General features: G+C 55.8%; 1 protein-coding gene across 2 annotated transcripts in view; it reads left to right on the top strand.

Moving 5' to 3' along the window:
- The first annotated feature begins 9,797 nt into the window (after positions 1-9,797).
- Xylt1 (xylosyltransferase 1) overlaps positions 9,798-27,091 on the top strand; it is a 262,914-nt gene continuing 245,620 nt past the window's right edge. The window contains exon 1 of one of the 2 annotated variants that reach the window (XM_047533540.1): positions 9,798-10,399. In XM_047533540.1, coding sequence (XP_047389496.1) covers positions 10,025-10,399 — 375 coding nt within the window. In that variant the 5' untranslated portion in view covers positions 9,798-10,024. The remainder of the gene's footprint in view (positions 10,400-27,091) is intronic. The other variant, XM_047533539.1, reaches the window with a different exon arrangement.

Here is a 27,091-nt window from a genome sequence, read left to right as displayed (position 1 = left end):
GTTTTTAAGGAATCTCTGAGTTGCCTTAGGACAGAAGTCATGGATCTGGTCTTGCGTATGAACTTCACCTGGGTAGCTCTTCCAAGACACCGGTGTCTGGCTACCCCAGGCCACCTGGATAGGGGTTTCTGGGGTGGAGCTGGAACATCATTTGCCAGGTGACCCTGCCCTGGAGTTCAATCCAAGAGAACCACTGTGTGTGACTGGGAATTATTTAAATCATAAAGGGGAATCTTGGTTAGGTAAGATGATGGGGGACTCAGCTCTCTGACAGGTGGGGCTTTGTCGATGGCAAACCTTCCATCTCTCCTTAGCACCTGGTTGCTTCCACTTTTCTGCCTTGCCTTGGGTCATTTATACACTGATTTCAAAAACTCCACCATTTAATCTAGGTTTTCACGTTTGGGCTTAGAGCTGCATGTGGTATTTTCTCCTGCATTTTCCTTCTCTCCTGTAATTTTAGTTTTCTTTTTTTACATAACAATACATTCTATATTTTTTTCTAAATCGGGTTTGGGGGAGTTATTTGGTATTTTAAACATGAGCTCTCAGGGGACTGGGGATGGTAGCAGTGTGCTCACCCAGCACCTGCAAGACCCTGGGCTCCTTCCCAGCACAATGAACACGGGGGAGGCAGTTTCTGAATTTATTTTTCCTTTCCGTGTTTGTGCTTTTTATTTCATTAAGCGCAGTTTCTAACATTATTAATTTTCTATCTAAAATTTATTTAGTTTTCTTTGTTCTCACGTCAACCTCCTGGGTGCATAATAAATTCCCTTATTGTTTTAATGAGTTATTCTTTATCGTGAAGACATTATAGTCTGACTACCCAGATTTAATTTAATATTCCTCTGACTTTAACCTTGGCTGTATCCTCTAGTTCTTGGTATAAAATGTTTGTCTCTGGTGGAGCTGGGGATGGAGCCCAGGGCCTTACACATGCAAGACAAGGGCTCTATCACTGAGCTATAGCCCCAGCCCTGTTTTCTGGGTCGATTTTTATCATCTAGGATTGTTTCTCAATTTTAAAGTTATTTAAATTAACATATTGTTGGTGGGACTGCAAATGAGTGTAACTACTCTGGAAAGCAGTATGCAGATTTCTCAAAAAACATGGAACTACCATTTGATCCAGTTACTCCTCAGTTTATACCCAAAGAATTAAAATCAGCACACTACAGTGACATTACCACATCGATGTTTATAGCAGCACAATTGATAATTGTTAAGCTAGGAATCAACCTAGGTGTCCTTCAACAGATGAATGGACAAAGAAAACATGTTATATCTATACAATGGAATATTACTCAGCCATGAAGATGAATGAAGTTATGGCATTTGCTGGTAAATGGTTGGAACTGGAGATTGTCATGCCAAGTGAAATAAACCAGGTTAGAAAGCCAAAGGTTAAATTTTTTCCCTGATGTGTGGAAGTTAGAGAGAAATAAGGAGGAAAAAAAAGTGAAAGTGGGAGAGAGAGGGGGGAATAAAACAATAAAATGTCTAATATTATTGGATTATGATGGAGATTAATTTGGCTTGAGGGAAATCTCTTCTTTCATTTGTTGAGGTTTTCTTTGTGTCCAGGTATATAAAGTATTTTGTGATTGCAAGAAAATAGTACTTATTTTCTATTAAGGTGAGTCTGCTTCTCTGGGAAGCTGAGACATTGAGTTTGTAGGCTGCAATTTCTCCACATTCCTACTTGTCCTGTTTCTGTTTATCTGCCTGCTATGAAAACGAGTGTATTGATTTCTCCCGCTCTGTATGTATTTATTTTATCAAGTCCTCATTGTTTTTCTAATAGTTTTCAGGTCTTATTCTTGGCGTTGCTAGGTGCCTGGTGCTGCTTCAAGTGCTGTTGAACATGAGTTCGTTTATTTAGTCTCCTGATAACCCTAAGAGGAGAGGACAGCGTCGAGCAGCTTCGTGGACAAGGAAGAAACAGGGACAGGAAGCAGCTTATCCGAGGTCCCAGAGTTAGCGAGGAGCGGGTGCAGGTTTCAGACCTGGCTGGTTTGGATCTAGAATCTTCTTCTCCAGGAGGGCCTGGCATCCGACCTCATGGCACAGTTAACACGGGTCCTCTGTCTCCTTTCATGACCTTTCCCTGTAGCTGATGGGTCCCTGCGAGCAGCTATTCAAACAGGACAACCGCCCCTTGCTGAGATGCCTTTGGACGGTGACAGGAAGTCATTCACTGATTAAAAAAAAATAATAAAATAACTGAAAACCTCTGGGCACGGTGGCCCAAGCCTGGAATCCCAGCGACTGGGGAGGCTGACACAGGAGGATCACAAGTTCAAGGCTGGCCTCAGCAACTCAGCCAGACCCCAAGCAACTTAGCGAGGCCCTGTCTCACAATCAAACAATAAAAAGAGCTGGAGATGTGGCTCAGTGGTCAAGCACCCGGGGTCCAATCCCCAACATGCACGCATTAACTGAAAACTTCAGTGTGCCAAGGACTTAGCACCAGGGAAGAGAAGACGGAGTTTCTCTTCTGGAGTTTGCAATCCACTGGGGTGAGACAGACCCACCATACACAGGATGGTGACTTATACAGAAAATGGGGTAGTGGTACAGAAAACAGCAAAGTCAAGGTGACTGGTAGTGTTGGCTGGGCCACTGTGATTCCACTGGAATAGTCAGGGAGGCTTAAAGCAGAAGGGGACATCTGTGCACCCATTTAAACAAGGTAAGGGAGGGAGACACACCAGGCAGAATGAGCTAGCAGGCCAACGCACCTTTCTCCTACGTTCAGGTAAACCAGCGTGAAGAAGGACAGTGAGAGAAGGAGAAGGTGGACCAGACAACGCAGATCATAAGGACATTAAGGACCCAGACTGCTTCTATTTCTCTGGTTTATCACCTCTAACCCTGCCCTCTATCCTCATAGTCACAAGATGGCTGCTAGAGTACCAGTTATCCTTTCTACATTCCAGGTTAAAAAGAATGAGAATAACAAGGGGCAAAAGGGAAATCACCTTAACTTGTTTAGCACCCTTTCCCAGACGATTTCTTGGGAGCTCCTCCAGTGTAGTATCTGCTCTCCTCTCTCACATCACGCCTAACTACAGGGAGGCTGGGGACCATTGTTTTGGATTTGGGGCACATTGTCTCTCCAAATGAAATCGGAATCTTTTACCAAAGAAGAAAAGAGTTGAGCATTTGGTAAGCAGCTCGCCGACTATGATGTTTCAACTAGCTCTCCAATAAATCCCCATTTTGCTTAAGCCTGTTTGGAACAGAGTCCTTAGGTATGGAAATAAGAGTGATGGGAGAGACTCTGGAAATAAGAGGAGGGGAGGAGGGGAGAGGAGGAGGAGGAGAAAGAGGAGGAGGAGGGAGGAGGGGAGGGGAGGAGGAGGGAGGAGGAGAGGGGAGGAGGGGACAGGAGGAGGGGAGGAGGGGAGGGGGAAGGGGAGGGGAGGAGGGGGAGGGGGAGGAGGGGGAGGGGGAGGGAGAAGGTGAGGCGAGGAGGAGGAGGGAGGAGGAGAAGAGGAGGAGGAGGAGAATGGGAGGAGGAGGAGGAGGCGGAGGAGGGGCAAGAGGAGGAGGAAGAGGAGAAGCAAGAGGAGGAGAGGAGGGAAGGAGGAGGAGGGGGAGAGGAGGAGGAGAAGGGGGAGGAGGGGAAGGGAGGAGGAGAGAGGAGAGGAGAGGAGGAGGAGGGGAGGAGGGGGAGGGAGAAGGTGAGGAGAGGAGGAGGAGGGGGAGGAGGAGAAGGGAGGAGGAGGAGGAGATGGGAGGAGGAAGAGGAGGGGAGAGGAGGGGAGGAAGAGGAGGGGAGAGGAGGGGAGGAAGGGGAGGAGGAGGGGCAAGAGGAGGAGGAAGAGGAGAAGCAAGAGGAGGAGAGGAGGGAAGGAGGAGGAGGGGGAGAGGAGGAGGAGAAGGGGGAGGAGGGGAAGGGAGGAGGAGAGAGGAGATGAGAGGAGGAGGAGGGGAGGAGGGGGAGGGAGAAGGTGAGGAGAGGAGGAGGAGGGGGAGGAGGAGAAGAGGAGGAGGAGGAGGAGATGGGAGGAGGAAGAGGAGGGGAGAGGGAGGGGAGGAAGAGGAGGGGAGAGGAGGGGAGGAAGGGGAGGAGGAGGGGCAAGAGGAGGAGGAAGAGGAGAAGCAAGAGGAGGAGAGGAGGGAAGGAGGAGGAGGGGGAGGAGGAGGGGAGGAAGGGGAGGAGGAGGAGGCCACACAGGTTGGGGATGTGCCACAGGGGTCACGGCGCTGACCTTGGCTCAAGGTACCTTGAGGAGGATGGGAGGGCAGGTGAACGAGGGTAACAGGTATTTGGAGGAAACGCTTTGAGTTTTTAAGCATCATTCATTGGATCTCAATCTAAAGGATTATTTCGAGCTCTTTTTTGGGGTGAGATGACGCGTTTTTAACGTGTTCCTCCTTTCGTGGCCTCTTTCCGAAGGGACTCCACAGCCACGGGAGCTTCACCTGCTCAGCAGTTCAGTTTTTATTAATCGCCTTTGGAGGAAAACGCGACCAGAAAGGAGAGCGGACGTGGCGCTCAGCTATGCACACATCCCGGCGGGACTGACACCCATTCAGACACCAGCAGATCCAGTGACTCGACTCAGGGACGAGGCACACGGGAGTCAGCTCGCAGGGGTCTTCCAGCAGCCGCGTCTCCCACGCAGGGCCCTGACCTCGCGGTCTCCTGGGGCCTTCCCGTCTTGCTGCAGTCACTCTGGCAGACCACCCTCTGCTTCACGGCGCCCTTCCCTGTCCCTGAGACCGCCCCCCCGCGATGCATATCTTCTCCTCTCACCCCTCTGTCCGCAGAGTGTGGCTCCGCGGCCGCAGGCGCCTCCCAAGTCTTAGCCCTGGTTGGACCTCAGAATCCCCAGCATAAGCCCCACCTGTGCACCAAGTAGTTTCTCAATAAACATTTGGCGAATGCACTTGGTTTGAAGTCTGCAAGACAGGACTTGGCATCCAGCAAGTGCTCAATCAATACTTCTTATCGTCATGGCTACTCATCGAGCTGTCCCGGGCATTGTCAGAAGCCAGATTAGGCACTGCACACAAGACGGGCATTTATTTTAAAGGAAAATGTGGCCAATCTCGTTCGAGACGTGGACTTGCCGGTTCTCGCGCATCAGAGCCAGGCAGGGCTCCTGCGAAGGCCGAGACCTCTCCGGGCCCAGGTGCTGGTGAAGAGCAAGGTCAGGGGCCCTGGGGCGGCGCGGTGGGTGCTGACTCTCCATCTGTGTCTCCCTTCGCCCTCTCCCCTCCAGCGTGACCCCGGACCCCGTCCTTGCAGATTGGTGAGGTTTCCTTGGGCACCCACGCTGGACAGCAGCTGTGCTCAGGACCCGGGCTTTTCCTACAGGAAACCGCGGTCAGAGGAAGCTATCGGCTACCTAGAGCTCCCTCTGCTGATGCGCCGCGGAGACCATTCGCCTGAAAACCGGCGGGTTGCAGTCGCACAGTTGGGCACCTGGCGGTGGGTGGGTCATGCTGTGATCTGACCAGAGACCACTTCCTTCTCCTGAACGGGGCGTCGGGGGTCCGGGTGATGCCTGTCCACAGCCTGTGCTCACGGGTCACGGGGCCTTTGTCGCGCTGGACCCTCTGACCACATGCCCAGGAATCCTGGGGCTGGCCAGAACTTGCTGGAGAGTGAGACTCCTAGGGGCGGGAGGCGGTCCCTGCCCCCACAGCGACGCTCAGAAGCAGGTAGGCCACCTGGTCCCCACTCCTGCTTCCATGCAGAAGTGAAACTTGCAGGGACTTCTTTAAGAGCAAAAGGCAGGTCGATTGGCGGAGTCTGGGAACAAACAGACTCTAATAAACTAAAATGACACACGTGTTCGAGATAAAAAAAGAGACCGTGCCTTTTCACTAAATTTGACTCTTCGTCTGAAGTTATTCAAATCCGGCGGAAGTCCTGAGGCGCCCCAGTTCTCTGACACCCCTGTGACAGGAGCGCTGGGGGGTTCCTTCCGCAGTGCCCACCGTTTCATACAGAATAGAGGACCCGTCGTCACACACAGGGCCCGCTTCCCCGCCCCGCTTGAGACATGCTGAGGACCAGCTCTTCTGTTCCCTCACCTTTTCCAGGTGAGAGCACTGATGCTCAGGGACAGAAGCGACCTGCTTAACAACCACAGGAAAACCAGCCCCAGCCACCGGCTCCTGCCACCTGCCCCCCCGGAACGAGCGTGTGTCCATCCCACAGCCAGCGCCCACCCAGGCCCTCGCTGCACAAAGCCTCAGGATGAGGGGACCAGACAAGGCCCTGGTCTTGGGGGCCTGCAGTCTCCCGCCAGAGCCGAGGACTGGGCTCAGGGCTACTTCCTCCAGGCAGCCCTCCTGCCTGCTCCGACACTCCCCACGCTCTCCCTGGGCTGTTCGCTGACGTCCGGCATTTCCTGAGCACTTACTACGTGCCGGTCTGGATACAGAACGGGAGTTCTCTCATGCAAGCCTATGGGGGGGACAAAGGCCCCCTTATCAGGAGCCCCATCTGACGGTGGAGGCGTGGAGAGGTTGTGATGAGGAGGCTGAACCTCTCGGCTCCGGGTTGGAGCCCTGGCCCTGCAGCTGCTACTCCCGCAGCCCCGCCCCTGTGGGACAGCGCCAGCGGTGTGAAGGGCCCCTCTTCCCATGTCCCAGGCCCCCAGCTCAGGGCAGGGCCCATCCAGCAGCCCAGAGCTATGGATAATGGTCCACTCTTCCCTCACTTAGAGGATGACACACGTTGGGATTTGGGGTGGGAAGGGAACCCCACAAATCAGTGGGGATGTCTTCTGAGCGCGGGCTCCCCGTCACATGAGCCTAGGAACTGTATTTAAAAAGGAAAGTTCCTCGGGCAGTTCTCTTCATCTCTATATTTTGAGGCCTGGCATAAATAGGGTCCAATGTCTGTTGGTTGAATGACTGAATGAACTTGAAAAATTCCCAGGAACCTCGCAGCCATGGCTAGGGCCACGGCCAGTCTCAGGCAGTACTGGGCTCTGTCTTATCCATCAGGGTCCCTGTCTCACCTTCCCCACCCAGAGAGCCGCGAGCAGGGCTTCTCCTAGCCCAAAGTGGCTGCTCTTGCTCTGCTTGGCATAGTAAACCTAAGAGCCATCTGTTGCTTCCAGGAGTCCCAGTGCTACCCAAACCAAATGGTCCCCTTGTACCGAGAGGGGCGTTACAGACACACCCGACTCACCCTCTCCCCCCACCCCCAAGCCACCTGCCAATCGTCTTTGTCGCCCTGACAATGTCTGAAGTGCTGTCCGTCTGGGGCCGGCAGACAGTGCTGGTGTCCCCAGCGGCTCTCCTCTCTTGGGTAATTTTTCATCCTAAAAACATCACATAAGCTGTTTAGGGTGCCCATAACCTGCCCGAAGCTTCTAAACCTCCTTCTGGTGTGTCTTTTTATGAGTCAAGAGAAACAAACAACTCTCTTTCTCCAGGGACCTGAGGCCCCGGATCCTCAACCTCGGTCCTGAAGCCCGGGGCCCCCAGGGGAGCTGAATCAGTCTGGGCCCCAAGGGCTGCCGGTTAAGTGTGCCACACCGGAGGAACCCAGGCAACAACGGTTCGTCTTGGGGGGGAACGTGCAGTGGAGCCCGTGAAGCCCAGACAGGCCAGAGGGCAGCAGTGCCCGTGATCCTCAGGCCACCCCTGCCGGGGTTGGCAAGCTCGGATTAGAACAGGTCTGGGGACATGGCACGGTTTGGGGACCAGCTCATCCAACCACTCACTTGGCAATAAAGACACTGGGAAGGGGGGTGACTGGCCCGAGTTGTGAGGCCTCCTGGCAGGCTACCCTCCGGCCACCTCCCAGGAAGACTCGATCCCTATCAAGCATTCGAATAGCTGCAGGGACGCTGGGGTCACCACACTGCAGGGGGCAAGCATGGGCTTTTGGCCAAGCTAACCAGCAAACTCCATCTTCCTGGTCACAAGGATCGGTTTAGGGTGGCCTAGGACCTAACCATGGTTCAGTTGGAGAGAAATCAGTCCATCCAAGCCTGGGAAATACTGATGCTTTTTCCCAGGGCTGGACATAACAGGATAAAATAGTCTCAGCAACCGAGGCCGGGCATAACACCCCCAAACGAAGGGGACCCCTGGGAGGCAGAGAGGTGAGACGGGAAGAAAAGGACTCCGAGGTGATGGTTCTGAAGTGCCGGATCCAGCCTCCCCTGAAGCCTTCACTCTGGAATGTTCGGTTACGTGACCCGCCAGTCTCTTTTAAAGACAGAATAGATATTTGATTACTGGCCCACCTCTGCTCTTCACTCCTGGTCAGGGGTGCCGAGCCCACAGGGGAGGCCTCGTGCTTGGTCAGGCCAGGCTGCAGATGCTCCCACGGCTGCCTCCAGCTGGGACTTTACCACCCCTGCGGGAAGCAGGTTGGGTAACCACGCGATCCCTACCTGCACGTGGCTCCCCTGGACCACAAGCTCTGTGCAGGTGAGACCAAGCCTTATCCACCTTTGGATTCCTGTGCCTGGCCCGGCATCCCACAGGAGGTCAGTGTTCAGGGAGGTTCCAGGAGAGGAAGGGACTGGCTGGCTCTTTCCACTGCTTGCCTCATCCTCTGATCTAGTCTCTTTATAATCCACTTTCTTGCCTTTAAAATTAGGATGAATTACAAGCACAGAGAACAAGAGGCAAAGCTTCACCCCAAGTCCCCCACTTACAAATGGAGGGCTTGCTTGCTGCTGGACTCTCCCAAGGCTGAGTCCCACACCAGAGGCCAACCCCATCCCATGGACTCACCACTCGGCACAAAACCTGGGCAAGGGGACAAGGGAGGGACGGGTTGGAAACACTGAGTCAGAGAAGGCAGGAGATCATTCCGTGTAAACCCACACCAACAGAGGAGGAAGCTAAGGCCCAGGGAGGAGGCCTGGTGGCTCAAGGTCACCCGGGCAGATCAGCCAGGATGGGAGAGGACTCTTTACAAAGCAAGACTTGTTCCTGCAGGACCTGAGTCCTGTGCAGGCAGCAAGGCGCTTCCGGATGGACAGGGAGAAGGGCTGGGGAGGCGGCTCCCGGGCCAGACTTCTGGGCTTGCAGCCTGTGAAGGTTGGGAAAACTCCTTTTGCCACTAAAGCACTTACTTGCCAACTGGATTTGGAGTCCTTGGCTTGTGAGTCGCTGGGGACCAGAGAGAGAAGTGACTCAGTGAGCACTCAGTACGTCGTGGGCACTGGAGGGAGGGGTGACTCAGGAGTCACCCTAGGCGCTCACGGTGATTAACTCCGGAGGCTCATTCAAAGCCTCCTTCCTCCCCTCTCCTTCAAGCCGGGACCAGGGGTCGGGCCGCGCGATCCGGGACCTTCCCGGGCTTTGACACTCCTGAACTGTCCATCACGTCTTGGCGCCCGCAGACGATCCCGGGACCAGCGGTCCCGGCGGGGAGCCGCCAGCACCTCCGCCTCCTGCGTGCTCCCACTTGGAACTCGGGTTCTCCGAACCCCTCGCTTGCCGACCTCCCCTGCGTCCGAGCGGAACCCCTCGGCCCCAGGCGCCCCTGTTTTCCTGCCCAGGCTGCTTCTCGGCGGCGGGACCCGGCCCCTTCCCCGCCCCCACGTCCTGGGGGCGTCTGCCGGCTCCGGCCGCCCCCGCCCCCTTCCCGGCCCGCCCTCCGCTTTCTCCGCCCTCCGCCCCGCCCCCGGCCCCGCCCTCCCGCGGCCCCCGGCCCCTTCCCCGCCGCCCCCCCGCCCGGGCCAGGGCTGTGGGGAGCGGGAGCCGCGCGGGCCCGCGCCCCTCCCCGCGCGCCCCGTCCCCGCGCGCGCCCGCGCCCCTCCGCGGCCTCCCGGCGCCCGCCTCCCGCCCTCCCCTCCTCCTGGTGACGTCCGGGTCCCTGCCCGTCTGAAAACTCCGCGCCGCGGCGGAGGAGGCGGCGGCGGCGGCGGCGGCGGCGGCGGAGCAGCGGCGAGCCGAGGCGGCGGCGGGGCCGAGCGGGAGCCCGAGCGGCGGCCGGGCCCGCGGGAGCCGCGGGGAGCGCGGGGGCGGCCGGAGCGCGCCGGGGTCCCCGCGCCCGCTCGCTCGCTCGCCCCGCCGCGCTCCGAAGATGGTGGCGGCGCCGTGCGCCCGGAGGCTGGCCCGGCGCTCGCACTCGGCGCTGCTCGCGGCGCTCACCGTGCTGCTGCTGCAGACGCTGGTCGTGTGGAATTTCAGCAGCCTCGACTCCGGGGCCGGCGAGCGCCGCGGGGGCGCAGCGGCCGGCGGCAACGAGCAGCCGCCCCCGGCCCCGGCCCCGCGCCGCGAGCGCCGGGACCTGCCCGCCGAGCCGGCTGCAGCCCGGGGAGGAGGCGGCGGCGGCGGCGGAGGAGGAGGAGGACGAGGAGGACGGGGGCCCCCGGCGCGGGCGCGGGGAGGCGGCCCCGGAGAAGCCCGCGCGCAGCAGCCGGCCAGCCGCGGGGCGCTGCCCGGCCGGGCGCAGCCGGTAAGATGCCCTGCGGGGACGGAGGGAGGGAGGGAGGCGGCACGGCCCCACGCCCCCCAGCCCCGAGCCGCGGTCGGCGGCAGCGCTTCGCACCCGCGCGCCCCGCACTCCTCGTTCCCCGGGCGGGCCCGGGGGTCGTGCGCTGCCCCGTCCCGAGTCTGAGGACTGCCCCCTTGGGGTCTGGGGAAGTTGTCTCCAGAGGAGGCGCTCTGAGGGCCGCCGGAGCCGGGCTGGGTTCCTGTTCCTCGTCACTCTTGCTGGGCGCCCGACTTGCTCGCTGCCTGTAGGTGTTGTGCCCCGCTCCCTGCCCGAGTGCGTGGATCGTGCCCGGCGCCCGCCGCCGCCGTTCACGGGTGGCTCCCGCAGCTGCCTCTTGGTCTTGGCGAGTTGGGCGCAGCCCGCTGAGCCCTCCTGTGCTCAGGCTTGCAAGGGCTCTGGGCTGGGTGTCCCATGTCCCTGACCGTGCCCCTCACTCAGTGCACAGCCTGGGGTCTCCGTCTTACTTTGAGCCTCTTGTTTCCCCTTTTGGATGTCTCGGCATCCGGTCTCCACCTTCTCTCTCTAACCTTGCCGTCTCCTGTGCCCTCTCTGACTTTACCTCCTCCCCATCTGCAGTTTCAGGGCATGGCCTGTTCTCCTGGCGGATTGTCTCTGTCTCAGTTTTGTGTCCGTGCACCAGCTGCCTGTCAGAGCACAGTCAGGACACCTTCTGTGGGTTCTTTGCCCTTGTTGGGTGTGAACAGTCAGGGCTCTGAAACTGTCTCTCGCGGATCTCCTGGGGCCATCTGGTCGGCTGGGTGGGGAACTGACTAGTCTTCCTATCCTGTCCCCAACTTCTCCAGGGGTACCTTTCACACCTTCTGAAGGCTCCTTGCTGAGCCCAGGGAGACAGGGCTGGGAGGTCCCAGGCTTCAGCTCTGGGGCAGGGTCTAAGCTGTGCACGGGTGTGATCTGTCTTAAGGCACACAGATGGGGATGGGTTGTGTCTGCCTGTGTCCTCATCAGGCCACTTGCCTGCAGGGATTTGCTTAGCCCCTTAAGGATGTTAGACACGGGGTGGGGAGGGGCCCCAGGATCTGTGGGGATGGAATGCGTGCCTCTGTCGTGTTGGGAGCCCTCACCAGAGACTGCCTTTGAACACCCCGTGCCTTCTGATCTGCTAAACTTCTTTGGAGTTGACCGACCCTCTTTGCCAGAGTGTGGCTCTTTGTGCCTACAGGCTGAGCCGCCCCAAGAGGTGATGTGATGGCATTTCACGCTGCCCTGTGGGTAGCAGGGGGAAGGCTTTCCCTCATTCGTGAGGAGGGAGTGGAGTGAGATTGCTGATGGAGAACCAGAACATTCCCATGTCCTGCAGCCTCTTATTTACAGGGGAGGGTGCTCAGAGGCCCTGCCTTTGAACTCCTGGCACTGAAAGTAATGTGTTCAGGCAGAGACACAATTAGACGTGCTTTCTGGATTCAGGGCCCTACCTGGAGGTGGGTGGGAGGGTTCAGGAGCACGTACTGCTGGCCCAGTGTTCCACACGGAGGGGTGGTCCTGGGGAGGGGAATGGGGCTCACTGTACCCTTTGCACCTGGGGTTCGGGAGATTACACCTGTTGAAACAGATGGGGAGGGGGAAGGAGGTGGCTGACCGACTTGTTCTCAGGGCCCTGGCCTACTGAGCATCCTCCAGCACCACCCTTGGTGGGTTCAGATTAGTGTCCTGTTCTCTCAGTGCCAGTTTAGCCATGGGTGGTTTGCAATTGGCAAGGTCGGGGGAGCATGCCCGATGCTTTTTGAAATTCCTTTTGGAATTCCAGGTGCAACTGTGGAGTTGCTTGGCATTGTTTTTCTGCAAGTTCGGTTCCTGCCCCTCACTTGGAGTCCCCACTGGCTCAGTTGCTTCACCTTCTGATATAGACATCCATGCATTTTTTTTTTTCTTTTTCTTTTTTTTTTTTTTTTCACTCTTCCCTCCCTGAGAGTTGGCTCCCGTGCTGCGGGCTGTTGTTGCCCCTGAACTTGTGCTTTCTTTTATTTGTTTACCTCTCTCCTGTTCTGCCTCTACACCCCCGCCCCTGCTGTGGGCCGCTAGAAGTTACAGTGCATATGCATACATTCTGGCTGGAGCCTGGGCTCTGGCCCCTTCTGGTTGTGCCCACCCAGCCCCTGCCCTTCCCCTGGACCAAGGAGACCAGAAGGGGGCAGGCTGTTCCCGAGTCCAGCATAGCTGGTGCTTGGGTTGCAGGCAAGGAGACGACCAGACTGATTTGCAAGCCACAGAGGCCCTTGCAACACGCGGTTTGTTTGCAGACCCTGCTGGGGGGCGGGGTTGCCAGCATGTTGCTTTGGAGGGACAACTGGGAGCAGGATATTTTTAAGAAAATTAAAAATCGCTGTGATTTTCCAGATGACTCGTGCAAAGCGCCACAGAGGCGTGTGCGTGGACAGTGGTGCTCCTCCTCTGTGCTGTGGGCTGCTGGGGGTGGGGTGGGGTTGATAGCTGTGGCTCTTGCATGGAGAGGGGATCTGTGGCCTGGGGTGGGTGTGTTGCAGAGTGTCGGGCAGGCATTGTGCAGAGAGCATTTTCTAAAACAGACCCTGCTGCTCTCGCCCGCTCCGCATGTGTGTGCTTTGCAGGCAGGCGCAGGGAGCTGTCAATCGCTGGAAAGAGCTGATTGTATTCTTGGTGCATTTATAAAGCCAGGAAGGAGCTTCCAGTTTTGCAAGGAGACAGAATCAGAGGGCAGCGGGGAACGGCGGCAAGATGGGCATGTCCATCAAAGATTTGCAAGTGTCCGCTTTCCGCTCGGCCTCTCGCCTAGGAGAATGACCGGGAGGATTGCAGTTGTTTGGTGGCCTTGGCCCTGACTTTTCACTGGGTCTCCAGGGAGCTGTGGATTTTATTGTCATCTCAGAATTTCAAAACAGTAGTCTTTGTGATATAGGGAAGGGAGATACCTGGGGGGCCGAGGGGTGCTGTCAGAAAGATCAGCCTCAGACTCTCCACTAACCATTGCGGAGCAGATGAAAGAGAGTCACGGGCTCATGTAAAGAATGTTTCTTTTCCGTCCCTCACCTTTGCTGCTTGTGCTCTTGGATAAACTGGTATTAAGTTTCATTTAAGAAATCTAATTTATCATTGTCCTCCCCTCTACGCACACTCACTCCTGAAGTTTGATCTCTCTCTCTCTTTTTTTAAATCTGACTCCCTTGAAATGTTGGTTTTCGGCAGAAATTCCTCATACTTCACATTACTCAGATAACTCAAGACTTTTTCAGACATTGGCGGTGACTTTGAAGGTGGTTCACAGGATCCAGGCTGCCCCCTGCTTCCAGCAGCCTTGGAGGTGTAACTTTCCTTTCTGTCCAAATGTTTTGCGATCAAGAGGACAAGAGGGTATTTGACCAATGGTTTATTTATTTATGATTATTTTTTAAATTTCTTACTCTCAATGGCATCTGGTTTTATTTGAGCAATGCATTACGCTTTGTATACAGAAATAGGCAACAAGGAACGATATTCACCTTACTTTACTGCACATGGGCCGTGCACTTAATCCTGTAGAAAATGTTAAAGGATATAAAGTGGAAGTTGTTACAAACATGTAAAGGTACACAATATGACATAAAATATGACATGATTTAGCCTAACATAAGTCGAGCAGTCCTTATTTGAAATGCTTGGGACGGGAAGTGTTCCCAGTGATGGGTTTTTAAATTTGAGGACATTTGCATATACCCAGTGAGAGATCGGGGATGGGACTTGAGACGAAGCACAGAATTCATTGATGTGTCACGGGTCCTTTGTGCACATACCCTGGAGGTAATTTCTTATGGTATTTTAGCATGCCTGTGTTTTAACCGTGACAGGTCTCACGAGGGCGGGTGTAGAATTTTCCACCTGTGGGGTTGTGTTGGCACTTAACAAAGTTCTGGATTTCGGAGCATTGCAGGTTTCAGGGTTTTGGATGAGGGCCGCCCAGCCTAATACGTGCACGTGCATCGTGAGCCCCTCTGTAGACACGTTTGCTTGTGCGTCTGTCTTTTTCTCACGTTCCTCCTTCCCTCACGTTTAGACATTCTCTCTCCACATCAGTTTGTTTTTATCTTCCAGAAGGTTGGGTGGTGAAGTGCTTGCTGTTTTTCAGACAGGAAGCCAGCTGAGGCATAAATTCTTGCTCCCCGGGGACTGTCCAACCCTGATCATGGGTCCTCACTGAAAGGGAAATTTGGTGGCTTGTGGGAGAACGGAGTCAACTTCGTTGTGTGCATGTGTGTGTCTGGCAGACAAAAACATCCTTCGGGTCTCTGTGGTCAGATTCTACCTTCCCATCCAGAGCTCTTTAGGGTGAGCGGGGCCCATTCAGGGTGAGGGCAGGCCTGGCCTCTGGCCTTTGGTTAATGCTGCCCTGTGGTGGTCACTTGCCATCTCTCTCCCCTCTCCCTCTGCCCCTCCTCGTTTCTTATGACCCCAGTTCCCCAACTATTAGAAATAAAGAGAAAATGCTTTGGAGAAAATAAGCACTAACAACCTCAACCCCAGTAAAACCCAAATTCAAGGGAGGGTTGTGGGAACAGAAGAAAAAGTCACAGGGACTATGTGCCAGATTCCAGCACAAATGAAAGAGGCCTTGTGCAGTGCGCGCTGCTGCACCTGGGTTCAGATTCTAGCTGTGCGTCCTTCCACCTCCAAGGCCACGCCCTTCCACCTCCAGTGGGTGCGGGGGGAGCGCTGCTGTCCGTAAACAGGCCACTCAGTGGGTTGTGTGAGGATGATTTGCAATAATATGTGTGAACTGATTTGGGCCTGGCGCAGGCTCATGCTCCAACGTGAGCTGCTGTTCTTGAAAGGAAATTCTTGGTTCGTTTGGAAATGAGCGCTTGTGTGTGTGTGTGTGTGTGTGTGTGTGTGTGTGTGTGTGATTATTCATTTCCCCACACAAAGGAGGGATTAAGTGGAACCCTAGGCCGTTGAATTCATCTAGCTCCTTCTGCATGCAGCCTCGAAGCAGGATGGAATGTGGCAGGACAAAGAACACCAACATTTATTGAGCACCAGCTGGATGCTAGGCATAATTTTGGTGGATTGCATACCAAATGGATCTCTTTATCTGTCTCCAGGAAGAATGAGGCTGTTACCCATCTTATACAAAATTGAGTCTAAGAAGCCCCAACTAGAAATTGCTGGTCTTTTGATTGCTGGGTGTGTGTCAGAAATGGAGGAGAGCTTTGTAGACATTATCTCGCTGTCTCATTGAGTCCTCCCAGCTCTATGGGATAGGGCCCTTGCTGTCCCTATTTCACAGAAGAAGAAACTGAGGTTCAGAGATGGAAAGCTGCTTGTCCAATCACATCCCGAAGTAGGGGGAGTAGCCGAACTGGGAATCTGCCCAGGTCTGCCTCTTTCCAATTGCCACGCGGAGTTCTGAACTCCTCGTCTGCACAGTTCTTGGATAAACACTCAGTACAACTGTATCTGTCCCCAAAATCACTATACCACTTTTCTCTCTTCTGACTGCAGATTCCTAAAAATGTGCCAACCCTAGAAAAGGAGCATCTGCAGTGTGCTTTGAACCCATCCCCTAAATAATGACGCAAACCGAAGGGTCACGATTGCAGTAAAGCCCGTTTTAAACCCTGCGCATTAACTTCTCCGGTCCTTCAAGCCACGTATGACAGTATTTGCAGCAGCCAGATCAGGGTGCTGACTATAACCAGCCCCTGTTCCGGGTGTTGTGCAAACATTAACTCCTTGAAACCAACTGCTGGAGCGGAAGCTGAGGCACAGGGTGCACTATGGTCAGTTGCGGAGCCGGGGTTTGACCCCAGGTGGTCTGCGTTCCTAACTGTTCTGCGACTTCTGTCTTTGAAACATCTCGGGAAGGTGCCTGACTTGGAATCACAGAAGCACATGTTAATTCCTTCAGAATGCCCAACTCCAAGGATGGGATCTCATTTTTAAAAAATCTTCTTGCCTTTACTGAAGGTGTTCAGCATCACACACACACACACACACACACACACATGCACACACAATCACTGTAGTTAAGCACAATAGCATATCCATCATCCCACATAGTTACCTGTTCTTTTTGGGGAGACAAGAGCATCTAAGATCTACTCATTTAGCAAAAATCCCGAACGCGGTTAACTTAGGACGGTTAACTTAGGACGTGTGGTGTTGCACATTAGATCTTTAGATTTGCTACTTTGTACCCTTTGGCCCAAATCTCCTCATTACGAGACAGAGTTTTATGGTCCTGGAAAAGAAAGGATCCCCTGTCGTCCAGGGCAGCCAGCATGCCAGGGAAGATGGAACTGGAGCGCAGAGGTGGCCGGAGAAGCAGGTTGGGATTCAGCGCACTCCCAGGACGGGAGGGCAGAGGGGGCTGTGCAGAGCCCGCCGGCCAGGGGGCAGCCCCCGCTGCTCTTCCTGCTGCTCTCCTCCCTCGGTTCAGCTGCTCCGTGGTTATCTCTGAGGCGCCCAAGCCGGTGCCTGAGAGCCTGGGTGACAGGGACACGGCAGGACAGCATCTCTGTGAAGGCGCGGTTGGGATCTTCCGAGCACTTCCTTCCGCCTGCAGCAGAAGCCGGCAGTTTGCCCGCAAACGCTCATCAGGTTGTGCCCCTGCAATGCCTGTGGTTGGCGTCCCCTCCCCCAGGGAAGCCAGATGTCACAGAGGAGGGTGGTTATCACCTTCTCTAGGAACAGGGAACCAGCCTTATTAGTAATCAGAGGGTGGGAGCCTGGCCAGCTGGCCAGATGGAGGAGTGGACCCATTGCAACCCTGTTGGGGGAGGTGGTCTCTGAATCGGGGCCCCCTGAGAGCGGTGAAATGGGCTGTGTCCTCTGAGACCTGGTGTGCCCCTGCCAGGTGACTGACTGGCTTAGCGGAGCATCTAATCCAGGCTGATGTGCCCGAGGATGCTAATGGGGTCACGTAAGGAGCAGTCTTCTCCCGGGAGAGCTTTGCTGTAGGCCTGCCTGGGAAGCAGAGGCGCGTTGCTCTCCTTGGCACCTGAAGGGCAGAGCTGGGGCAGAGAGGTGGGTGCTGAGGTCCCCCCCCAGGGGAGCAGACGTTCCCTGTGGCTGTGATGACGGTTCAGCAGGGAGGGCGGCCGCTCCCCCTGAGTGTTTGCCTGGCACCAGGCACGTGGAGGGGCTGCGTCACCTTGCGGCGTGCAGCATCCACAAGTCAGAGGCCGCCGCTCTCTTCTGTGTTTTTTTATTTATTTATTTTTTTATTGAAAATCATGAGAACCAGGGCAATAAGTTGCATAAAAGTTAAACTTCCCAGAGGTGGCCAAAGGAGGAGCTGAAGTTTCACGGTGACTCCAAGGACCGTTTTCTTAGTCTTTACCTAACGCACAGTCAGACTTTTACCCTAGCTTCATACTCTGCCTACCCTTGCATCCATTCGTGTATGCGTCGATATATCCACTCGTCCATCCACCAGCCAGCCATCCATCCACCCGTCATCACTCACCCATCCACCATCCATCCGTCTACCCATGTTCTCTCCATCCACCTATCCATCCATCTCTCCTACCATCCATCTGCCATCTTATCCATCCACCCATGTGCCATCTGTCCACCCATCTATCCATCCATCCATCCACCTATCCATCCATCTCTCCTGCCATCCATCTGCCATCTTATCCATCCACCCATGTGCCATCTGTCCATCTATCTACCCATCTATCCATCCATCCATCCATCCATCCATCCATCCACCTATCCATCCATCTCTCCTGCCATCCATCTGCCATCTTATCCATCCACCCATGTGCCATCTGTCCATCTATCCACCCATCTATCCATCCATCCATCCATCCATCCATCCATCCACCTATCCACCTATCTATCCATCTGTCCACCTGTCTATCCATCCATCTACCTATCTATCCATCTGTCCACCTGTCTATCCATCCATCCACCTTTCTATCCATCTGTCCACCTATCCACCTATCTATCCATCCATCCACCTTTCTATCCATCTGTCCGCCTTTCTATCCATCTGTCCACCTATCCACCTATCTATCCATCTGTCCACCTGTCTATCCATCCACCCATCTATCCATCTATCCGCCTGTCCATTCATCCATCCATCCACCTTTCTATCCATCTGTCCACCTATCTACCTATCTATCCATCTGTCCACCTGTCTATCCATCCATCTACCTATCTATCCATCTGTCCACCTGTCTATCCATCCATCCACCTTTCTATCCATCTGTCCACCTATCCACCTATCTATCCATCTGTCTACCTGTCTATCCATCCATCCACCTTTCTATCCATCTGTCCACCTATCCACCTATCTATCCATCTGTCCACCTGTCTGTCCATCCATCCACCTTCCTATCCATCTGTCCACCTGTCTGTCCATCCACCCATCTATCCATCTATCCGCCTGTCCGTTCATCCATCCACCCACCCCCACACCCATCTGGTCTGTCTGTCCCTCTGTCCATACATCCACCTATCTGGCTCCTCGGCCATTCATGCCCCAGCTGTCTGCCGTCTACCTATTCACATCTGCCCACCCTTCCTCCCGCCCATCAGTTAGAGTGCGCCAGGCCCCACGCACACTGGCCAGCTCTGTGAACAGGAAGAGCGTGCCTCCAGCCCTCCCGGAGGGCAGTCTGACAGGCAGGGATTAGGGTCGAACTTCTAAGTGCCTGTCACCTGAGATTCCTCTCTCCTGCCTGCCCAGGTCCTTGCTGCTGATCCCCTTTCCCCACAGTGGCCTCTTGGTCCCCAGAGGCAGGTTTCCTCTGGAAAGGTGCATGATCCAGGTAGGGCTCGGAGGCCCTGGGGTCCCCGTCCTCCTGGAACTGTATTCCTGAGGCTGGAGCACCCCACTCCCGGGTCCCAGGTCTTCACTTTACATCTCGAGGAGGAGCGAGGAGATGGAGGCGGCGCCCGAGGCAGGCCCCCCGGGCAGGCCCCGCGGCGTTCAGGGTGGGGCCGCTCTGTCAGCATCTGATCGACTAGGCAGCCACTCACGCCACTTCCGCTCACCACTTCCTCATCTGCAGCTTGGGGCCCAGGCAGGCACGACCCACGGGGCTTGATGACGAGGTGCCACTTTGGCCCGTGGTCTGATCTGCTCTGCTTCCTGCAGCCTTGGCCAGGCCCTGGGATCTGCCCGATGCTGTAACAACCAAGCCCAGAAAGGCAGAGGCGGGGGTGCCCCAAAGCCGTGTGGGTTTTAGAGTTCTTTTCAAAATCATGAGGTTGGTAGTCCTGCGTCCATCTCCCCACTTGGTGGTCAGTGGCCATGCTGAGAAGGGCTCCCCAGCTCCCCAGACCCATGCCCCCACCTCCCTCAGGTCTCTCCTGTGGCCAGTGATACCTGACGGCCTCCTCTGGGCTGCTGAGTTTGCAGCCTGTTCAGGGGACCTCTCGTCACTGGGAAGAGCTAAAAATACCTGCGGTCACCCGTCAGCTGTCCCCTTGTGCCTTATTCACAGCGCTGATTTGCCCTGGCTGCGTGGGCCCTGCCCCGGGTCTGCTGGAGGTTCCCTTCACTTCCTCCCTCGCTCTCGCTCTGGGGAACACCCGGAAGTCCTCACAAGCACCAGGGCTCCTGGTCCTGAGCGGAGCCCTGCGTTCCTGCCTGTGCTCAGCGGGTTCCCCTCTGTGGGGAGCGTGGGAAGTGGCCTGTCTTGCTTCATCTTCCCTTCTGGTCTCCCCATGCCCTTGCACCCCAAAGAGCATGCCCAGGGAAGTTGGGAGCTGTCAGAGACCAGGGGTAGGTGGGCCCGTAGAACATTCCAGAACACGTTGGCTGGGGTCCCAGTCCCATAAGGATGGTCTGTGGTGCTCAGTTCTTTGGGGCTTTGTGAGGCCTCCTCAGACCACGCTGAGGAGCCCACCGCCCGGGTGGGTCTGGAGGCTTCAGTCTGATAAGCAGATGAGACTGTGTGGACGCCCAGAGGACTGTGGATGGGCTCCTGTCTTGGAAAAGAAGACTGTCAGCCTTCGGACCCCAGCCCCCTCCCCTCCCAGGTGTCATGTGCCCCGGGACAGGGCGGGGCAGTGAGTGAAGTCCAGGGAGGATCCCCAAGTCCTGCCCACCCATCGAGTGGGTCAGGGCCTGCCATGTGCCGGGCACTGTGTGAAATAGCAGGAGGACAGAAGTGCCCTGCTCTCCTGGGGTCCTGCTAGGGGCAGGAGGACCCGGTCAACAGTATGAACTTGTGACCAGCACAGTGCAGGTGGGAGCTGAGGTCCTGGGAGGAAATTAGGGGCTGTGGGTGAGTGGACTCTGGATGGGGTGATGTTTCTTTCTTACTTTATTACTTGTTTTGGACTTTAGTTTATTATTTGGGGTGAGGGTATTTGGGGGTGAGGACGTAGTTGGGCGGATGGCTTTTGCCAAGGTAGTTACAGACTACCTCTAAGAAGCCCAAATGCGGTACAGACCCTCATCACAGTGTGGCCTTGATTGCAGGGGTGACCTGGGTGACGGTCTTCAATCTCACAGCTGTTTATAAAGTCACTGTTCAGGGTTGGGCTGGGGCTCAGTGGTGGAGCCCTTGCCTGGCATGTGTGAGGCCCTGGGTTCGATCCTCAGCACCCCATAATAATAAACAAATAAAATAAAGGCATTGTGTCCATTTACAACTAAAAAAATTTTTTAAAAAGCGTCACTATTTATGTATTTCATATGGGTACAAAACCTCTTCAGTTCTTAAATTTTATATATGTTCAGCTGCTCTTTTTTTGTTGGGGGGGTCCTGGGGATTGAACCCAGGGGCTCTAATTGAGCCACATCCCCACAGCCCTTTCTAAATTTTGTTTGGAGACAGGGTCTCAGTTTCCCAGGCTGACCCCCAGCTTGTGATCCCCCTGTCTCAGCCCCCCGAGTGGCTGGGGTTACAGGCGTGAGTCTCGGTGCCCAGCTTACCTGCTTTTTTCTTTGTTTGTTGTTAACCAAAAAGTATCCTATACACATTTTTCTGGGTGGCAGCTTGCTAGAGTTTGACAATCTGGACACACCCCAGGAACCCGCAGCCAGACCAGGAAACAGCACTGACAAGACCCCAGGTGCATCCTGCCCCCGCTGCTCGGGTGCCCATCCAGGAGAGCTGTTGAGAGCTGCGTGTTTCTTTAAATGTGGAGTGGGGAGAGTCTGAACGTGGCCGCCATCGGCCATCGAGACGGCGCCTTGCTTAGCGTGTGGGCAGAGTGGCGTTGAAGCCCAAAGAGGTTCGTTAACACAGTGAAGTTGCGTAAGTAAACAGACCAAATCCCACCCGACTCTAAACGGGATCCCAGCTTGGATGGGAACAGGGCCATCAGGGAATGGCCCCGGTTTGGGAAGCGTCGATGCTTGAACCCCTGGAAGATCTTTTACACATCTGGCCAACAGCTGTGCTGTTTTGTTCTAAAGTTTAAGTGGGAAGGATCTAAGTTAGACATCAGGAGGGACTGTGCTCTGGGTCTGCTGGAGTGGAAGTCCCCATCATAGTCCTTCTGCGGTGGTCTCACAGTTCTGGAAGCTGACTGTCCCCAGCGCGGCTTCCGTGACACCTTGGGGTCTGGGCCCCTCTCGTGTACCCTTTGGATTTACTGCCGGGCGTCACTTCCTGTCAAATATCTGCATGCTGGTCCCCACGTGTTGGATGTGACATTAGCCATGATGAATGGATCCCCAGACGGGCCCGTGATGACTGCGTTGACCCGGAACGGAGGCTCCGCCCTTCTGAACCAGGGCAGCAGAACTCGGCCCGGCGTTCAGAGCCATCCCGGAGGGCAGCGAGGGGAGAAGCGGGCAGAGCCGAGCCCAGGGACAGCTTGCTGCCGACTCCCGCCCTGAGCCGCCACGTGCTTGGGAGCGGACGGCTGCGTGGACATGATTGGAGGGCAGCGCTGGTGGATCTAGCAACCCGGTGGCACCTCTCTGCGCCTCCTTTCTGGGGGACGTGGGAAAGCTCCTCTTCCCGTCTCTCCTGTCCTGGTGAAACGGGGCCTGTGCTTCCTTTCTGCGGACGGGTGGCTGGTTCCTGTCTCTTTCCATGGAGGACCAGGCTTGGCAGCTGCGGCCTGGAGATGAAGCCCTCTCCCTGCCTCTCGTTCCGTCTCTTCTGTCCCCTGCTCTGAAGGGGCAGGCGCTGAGACAGACCCCCTCGGCTGGGCACTGAGCATTGCGGGTGAAGGGTCGGGTCCCCCATGGCCTGCCTGTCCCTAGGTCCTCGGGCAGTATGTGAACTGCCTACGGTGGGTACCTCCGTGGGGAAGAGGAGATCCAGGCAGAGCGGGCCGTGGGCCCCCAGGAAGGGTGTCCCTTGCCAATGGACATGGGCCGGTGCCGGGGTCTCCCCAGGAGGTGGGGAGCGGCTGCTGGTGAGCCAGCCACCCGGGAGGAGCCCGGCTCTTCACTGGAGCAAGGAGGTGGACGTGACCCCGGAACCAGGGCTGCAGGCGCAAGCCGGGCTCTGAGGGCGTCGGGGCTGCAGGCGGAGGAGGGGAGGGGCGGACGCGTTCCGGTTCAGTCTAAGTCAGTGGTTTCAAGCACAGATCCGATCGAGAGTCCACCTTCGTTCCCAGAGAGCTACCGGTTTCGGGGAGGGGTGGCTGTCCCCTTGTCCCTCTCCGTGGGCCCTCCGCCCTCCAGCTTGCCGGGGACACCAGCTCCCTTGGCTCCTGTGTGGTGTCTGCGCACCGCTCTTGGGGCTTGAGCTGAGGGCTCTCCAGGCGATGCAGCCACAGCTGCGGGTGAGCGTCACGTGTCATCCTGTGCAGGCCCCGTGCAGGGCTGCAGCTCTGGAACGTTCCACGGGGTCCTTGACAGCAGCCGTGTAACGTGGCTGCGGGTGTCGTCCGCACCTAGAGACGAGGAACTGAGGCTCAGAGAGAGTGAAGGGTGGCCCCAAGTCACCGATGGTAGAACTGGGATGTCCGCTTAGGCAGAGTGACCCTTGGCCTGCAGGTCACCGTCCGTGACACAGAAGGATTCAGCGAAGCAGCCCCCTTCCGCCTTCTTCAGAACGGCTCTGACTGAGCGGGCGCTGCCGCCCATCCCGTGGATGGGACCCCTGAGTCCCAGCTGTGCGGGGAGCGGCCGAGGTCAGACGTGACAGGAAGTGCACAGGTGAGGACCAGGGTGCCCGGAAACCGTCCTCACCAAGGTCCCCACTGCTGGGCACACGGAGCAGCCCGCTCCGCCCGCTCCGTCCATGGCCTTGCAGCAGACAGGTCGCGTCCAGAGCCTAGTGTTTGGATAAGCTGCGGATTTCTGCTAGAGTCACCGTGAGGCTGCTAATGACGGCGGGGCTTCAGCGACTAGGCTGCTGACTGTGAGCAAGTCGTTAACTGCGTGGTCTCTGGACACCCAGCAGGAGCCCGGCCTGACCCCCTTTTGTGAGGTCCGGGCTGGGCCTGGCTGCGGTTGGAGACCACATGTTTGCCAGCTGCTGATGGTGAGCAGTGTGGCTGGCAGGTTTCCGTGGAGGAGTCCCGGATCACTGGGAGACCCCAGGAGAGGGCCTGGCTGGTCCCCCTGGTGGCACCGCCCCTAATCCAGGAGCAGCGGGAGGGGAAGGGCTAAGCGCACCCTGCGCTGGTGGACTCTGAGGACCCTGGCATCTGGTCCTGGCTGTCCGGAAGCCATCGGGCGGGTTGCCTTGGGTCCCTGTGATTCTCTAGAATCTTTTGTTCTGAGGCCGACTGGAGTTTGGCTGGTTGGACTGTGGAAACTCGCTGCCCACTTTTGCTTACGTGCTTTTCGCAGTGCTGGGGATGTGACCCAGGGCCTGGCGCGTGCTAGCCATGCTCCGCCGTGCCCGGTGCCCCCAGCCCCGCTAAGCTCCTTTGGAAGGAGAGGATGCAGATGGAATGTCCCACGCGGCATCAAGGCACAGTCAAGAGAGTGCCCGTTCCCCACGAGCGAGCACCCAGATCCAGCCCCCGGACTCGATGACATGGCCACCTCTGTCCCCGTGCCTCCCAGGGCGACCCCCGTCCTGACCTGACTCCCGCGGTTTGCTTTGTGTCTCCTCCTGGGAGTGGAATCCGCGTCTCGCCTCTGCTCTGCCTGACGCGAGGTCCCTGCGAGTCATCTCCAGCAGCGATCAGCAGACCACAGCCCCGGGCCTGCGCAGCTGCCGCCTGCTCGCTTCCGTCCTGTGAGCCGAGGCTAGATTTGCATTTGTAAGTGGTTGGGCCAAAAAATAAATAATAATGATTTTTCATGACATGTGAAAATCCTATGAAATTTGTGTCCCGCCATAAAGCTCTACTGGGACACCGTCACGTCTGTGCCTTTCCACGCTGGCCATGGCTTGTTCAGTGCTACTGGGGCACAGCACTTTAAGTACGTGCTCTCTGGCCTTCCCAAGAAAGGTGCTGACCTCGTGTGGATAGAGGTTCCTGGAGTTGAGAAGCGTCCATCGGAGTTGCTGTTCTGCTGTCGAACAGCACAGCGGACATGTGGATTCTGCTGTGGACAGGTGGGAAGTCCCCAGCTGGGGGCCACCATATGTGGTAAACATTCTTTTCTTTTAAAATTTTTAAATTTTATTTGTTCTAATTAGTTGTACATGACAGAAGAATGCGTTTATACGTTTTGATAGATCACACATAAATGGAGTATAATCTCTCCTTTTTCTGATCGCACATACATATTGCAGGATCACATGGGTCATGCTCATTCATGCACGTGAGGTGATAATGTGTTTCACTCTGCTGTCCTTCCTACCCCCATGCCCCTTTCCTTCACTCCCCTCTACCTAATCAAAAGTAACTCTATTCTTCCCTATACCCCACCCCTTATTGTGAATTAGCTTCCGCATATCAGAGACAACATTTTGGTTTTCTGTGTTTGGCTTATCTCACTTAGCATGAGATTCTCTAACTCCATCCATTTACCAGCAAATGACAGAGTTTCATTCCTCTTTATGACTGAGTAATATTCCACTGTGTGTATATGTGTGTATCACATTTCTTTATCCATTCATCTGTTGAAGGGCACCTAGCTTGGTTCCATAGCTTAGCTATTGTGAATTGAGCTGCTGTGAACATTCTTGTGTGTGTATCTTTTGGCACATGTTTCTGTTGGGCACACCCATAAAAGAGCAAGCGATTCCACCGTGGTTTTTGGTTCTGTTTTCAGCCGGTCGTTGTGGCAACTGCATCTGAACTTGGGAGCCTGGCCTTTCACACTAGGGAGGGAAGCTCGGCGACGCTTTCCTGTTGGCGATGGCAGGCGTCCCTTCACAGTGGTCTTGCAGAACGGAGCGTCCTTAGCACTGATGCGCATCGGTTCCTTCAGGGATGTCAGGAGCCTGCCTGGTGGCGCCTGCCCTAGTTGCTTTTGGGAACGCTGCCATCACTTAGCGTCTCATAACCAAAGCCGTCTTGTCCACAGGGCTCTTATCTTTATGCAGTGAAATGGGCCTGGCAGAACCAGGCCCCCGGCCCTCGTCCCTTTCCGTCTGATGGACTTCGGTTTGTCTCCGCTGGGAATGCTGCCGCGCGTCCCCTCCAGGCTCTCCAGCCCACGGAGCTCTGTCATCTTACATGGATAACGCTGTGCTGAAACGAGAACCGTGCCCGGGGCACCGCGACCTTGTGCGTGGCCACAGCGCGGCAGCAGGACAGTCCCGAGGAGCCCCTTCCTGTACCTCGTCTGCGCTGCTTGGCACACGGGGGGGGGGGGCTGCGTCTGGGTCTGAGGGGGTCGTTTTCCACTTGCTGCCCCACCCCTGCGGGCAGGGCGTCGGGGACACTGGGAGAAGGACGCCGGATTCTCCAGGAGCCACGCGACTTCCAGGTGCGCGTGGCCCTGACTGAAGGGAGCCGGCGTGTTCCTTCCAGAGCCCCCGGAGGGTCTCGCCGGCGCCGCCTTCCAACTGTGAGGCCTGTGCGGGGACCTGCCCTCGGTCACGCTCTGCCCCGCGCAGTGAGCAGGGGAAGCTCACCAGGGACGGCCCTTGGTGGCTGCTGCAGGATTTTCTTCTGCATGACGTTTGGATTATGTGCTGGGTTAGCGGAAGTCCAGCCGCAGCGCGGTCTGCAGTCTTTCTGTCTCTGGAAGCTTCCATTTCAGTTTTTACAAAACTGAGCTGCTGAGCTGCTGCCGTCGTGGGTTTCGAGTCCGGGTGTGGCGTTCGGGGACCTGAGAAACTAGATCCTGGAATGCTGGCTGTATTGTCCCCCTGCAGCTTAATCTATTGTTTGCTGAACTTTATAACTGTAAGGATTCGTTGGAACTCGTCACAGGGCTGGGTACATGGCCGTGCTCAGGGGCCTGGAATTTTAATCAAGACTGCTTTCTGGATGCTTGAAGATCGGCCTTGTTGAAATCGGTGATTGACTTGATCTCATACAACAAACGAACAGATGTGTGAACAAATAAGACGAGTAGATTTCAAAAGCAGGGCTCTTCCAGGCCTCCTTCAGAAAAGAGCCAGGCGCATTAAAATTCAACCAGCTCATCACACAGAAAGCAAACTGAAAGGACCCTGCTAAAACATCACTCTTAGATCGGGGAAGAAATTAGGTTTGACAATTCAGATTCCAGTGTTCAATGACAATGAGAATTCTCCGTATGACCCGAGAGGTAAGGCTAATGCTGTGCCCAGAGGCAAATTGATAGCCTGTTTCGAAAGCACTGTAGCTTTGCATATTCAACAGGACTTTGAAGTGATTACGAGGCCAGTGTTCATTTTTCAAAAAAGATCATTGAGAATTGAA

Source organism: Sciurus carolinensis, chromosome 18 (assembly GCF_902686445.1).
Source record: "Sciurus carolinensis chromosome 18, mSciCar1.2, whole genome shotgun sequence".
Taxonomy (NCBI): Eukaryota; Metazoa; Chordata; class Mammalia; order Rodentia; family Sciuridae; genus Sciurus; species Sciurus carolinensis.
The sequence above is the reverse complement of the archived record's forward strand: the minus strand, read 5'-3'. Positions and strand labels throughout refer to the sequence as shown.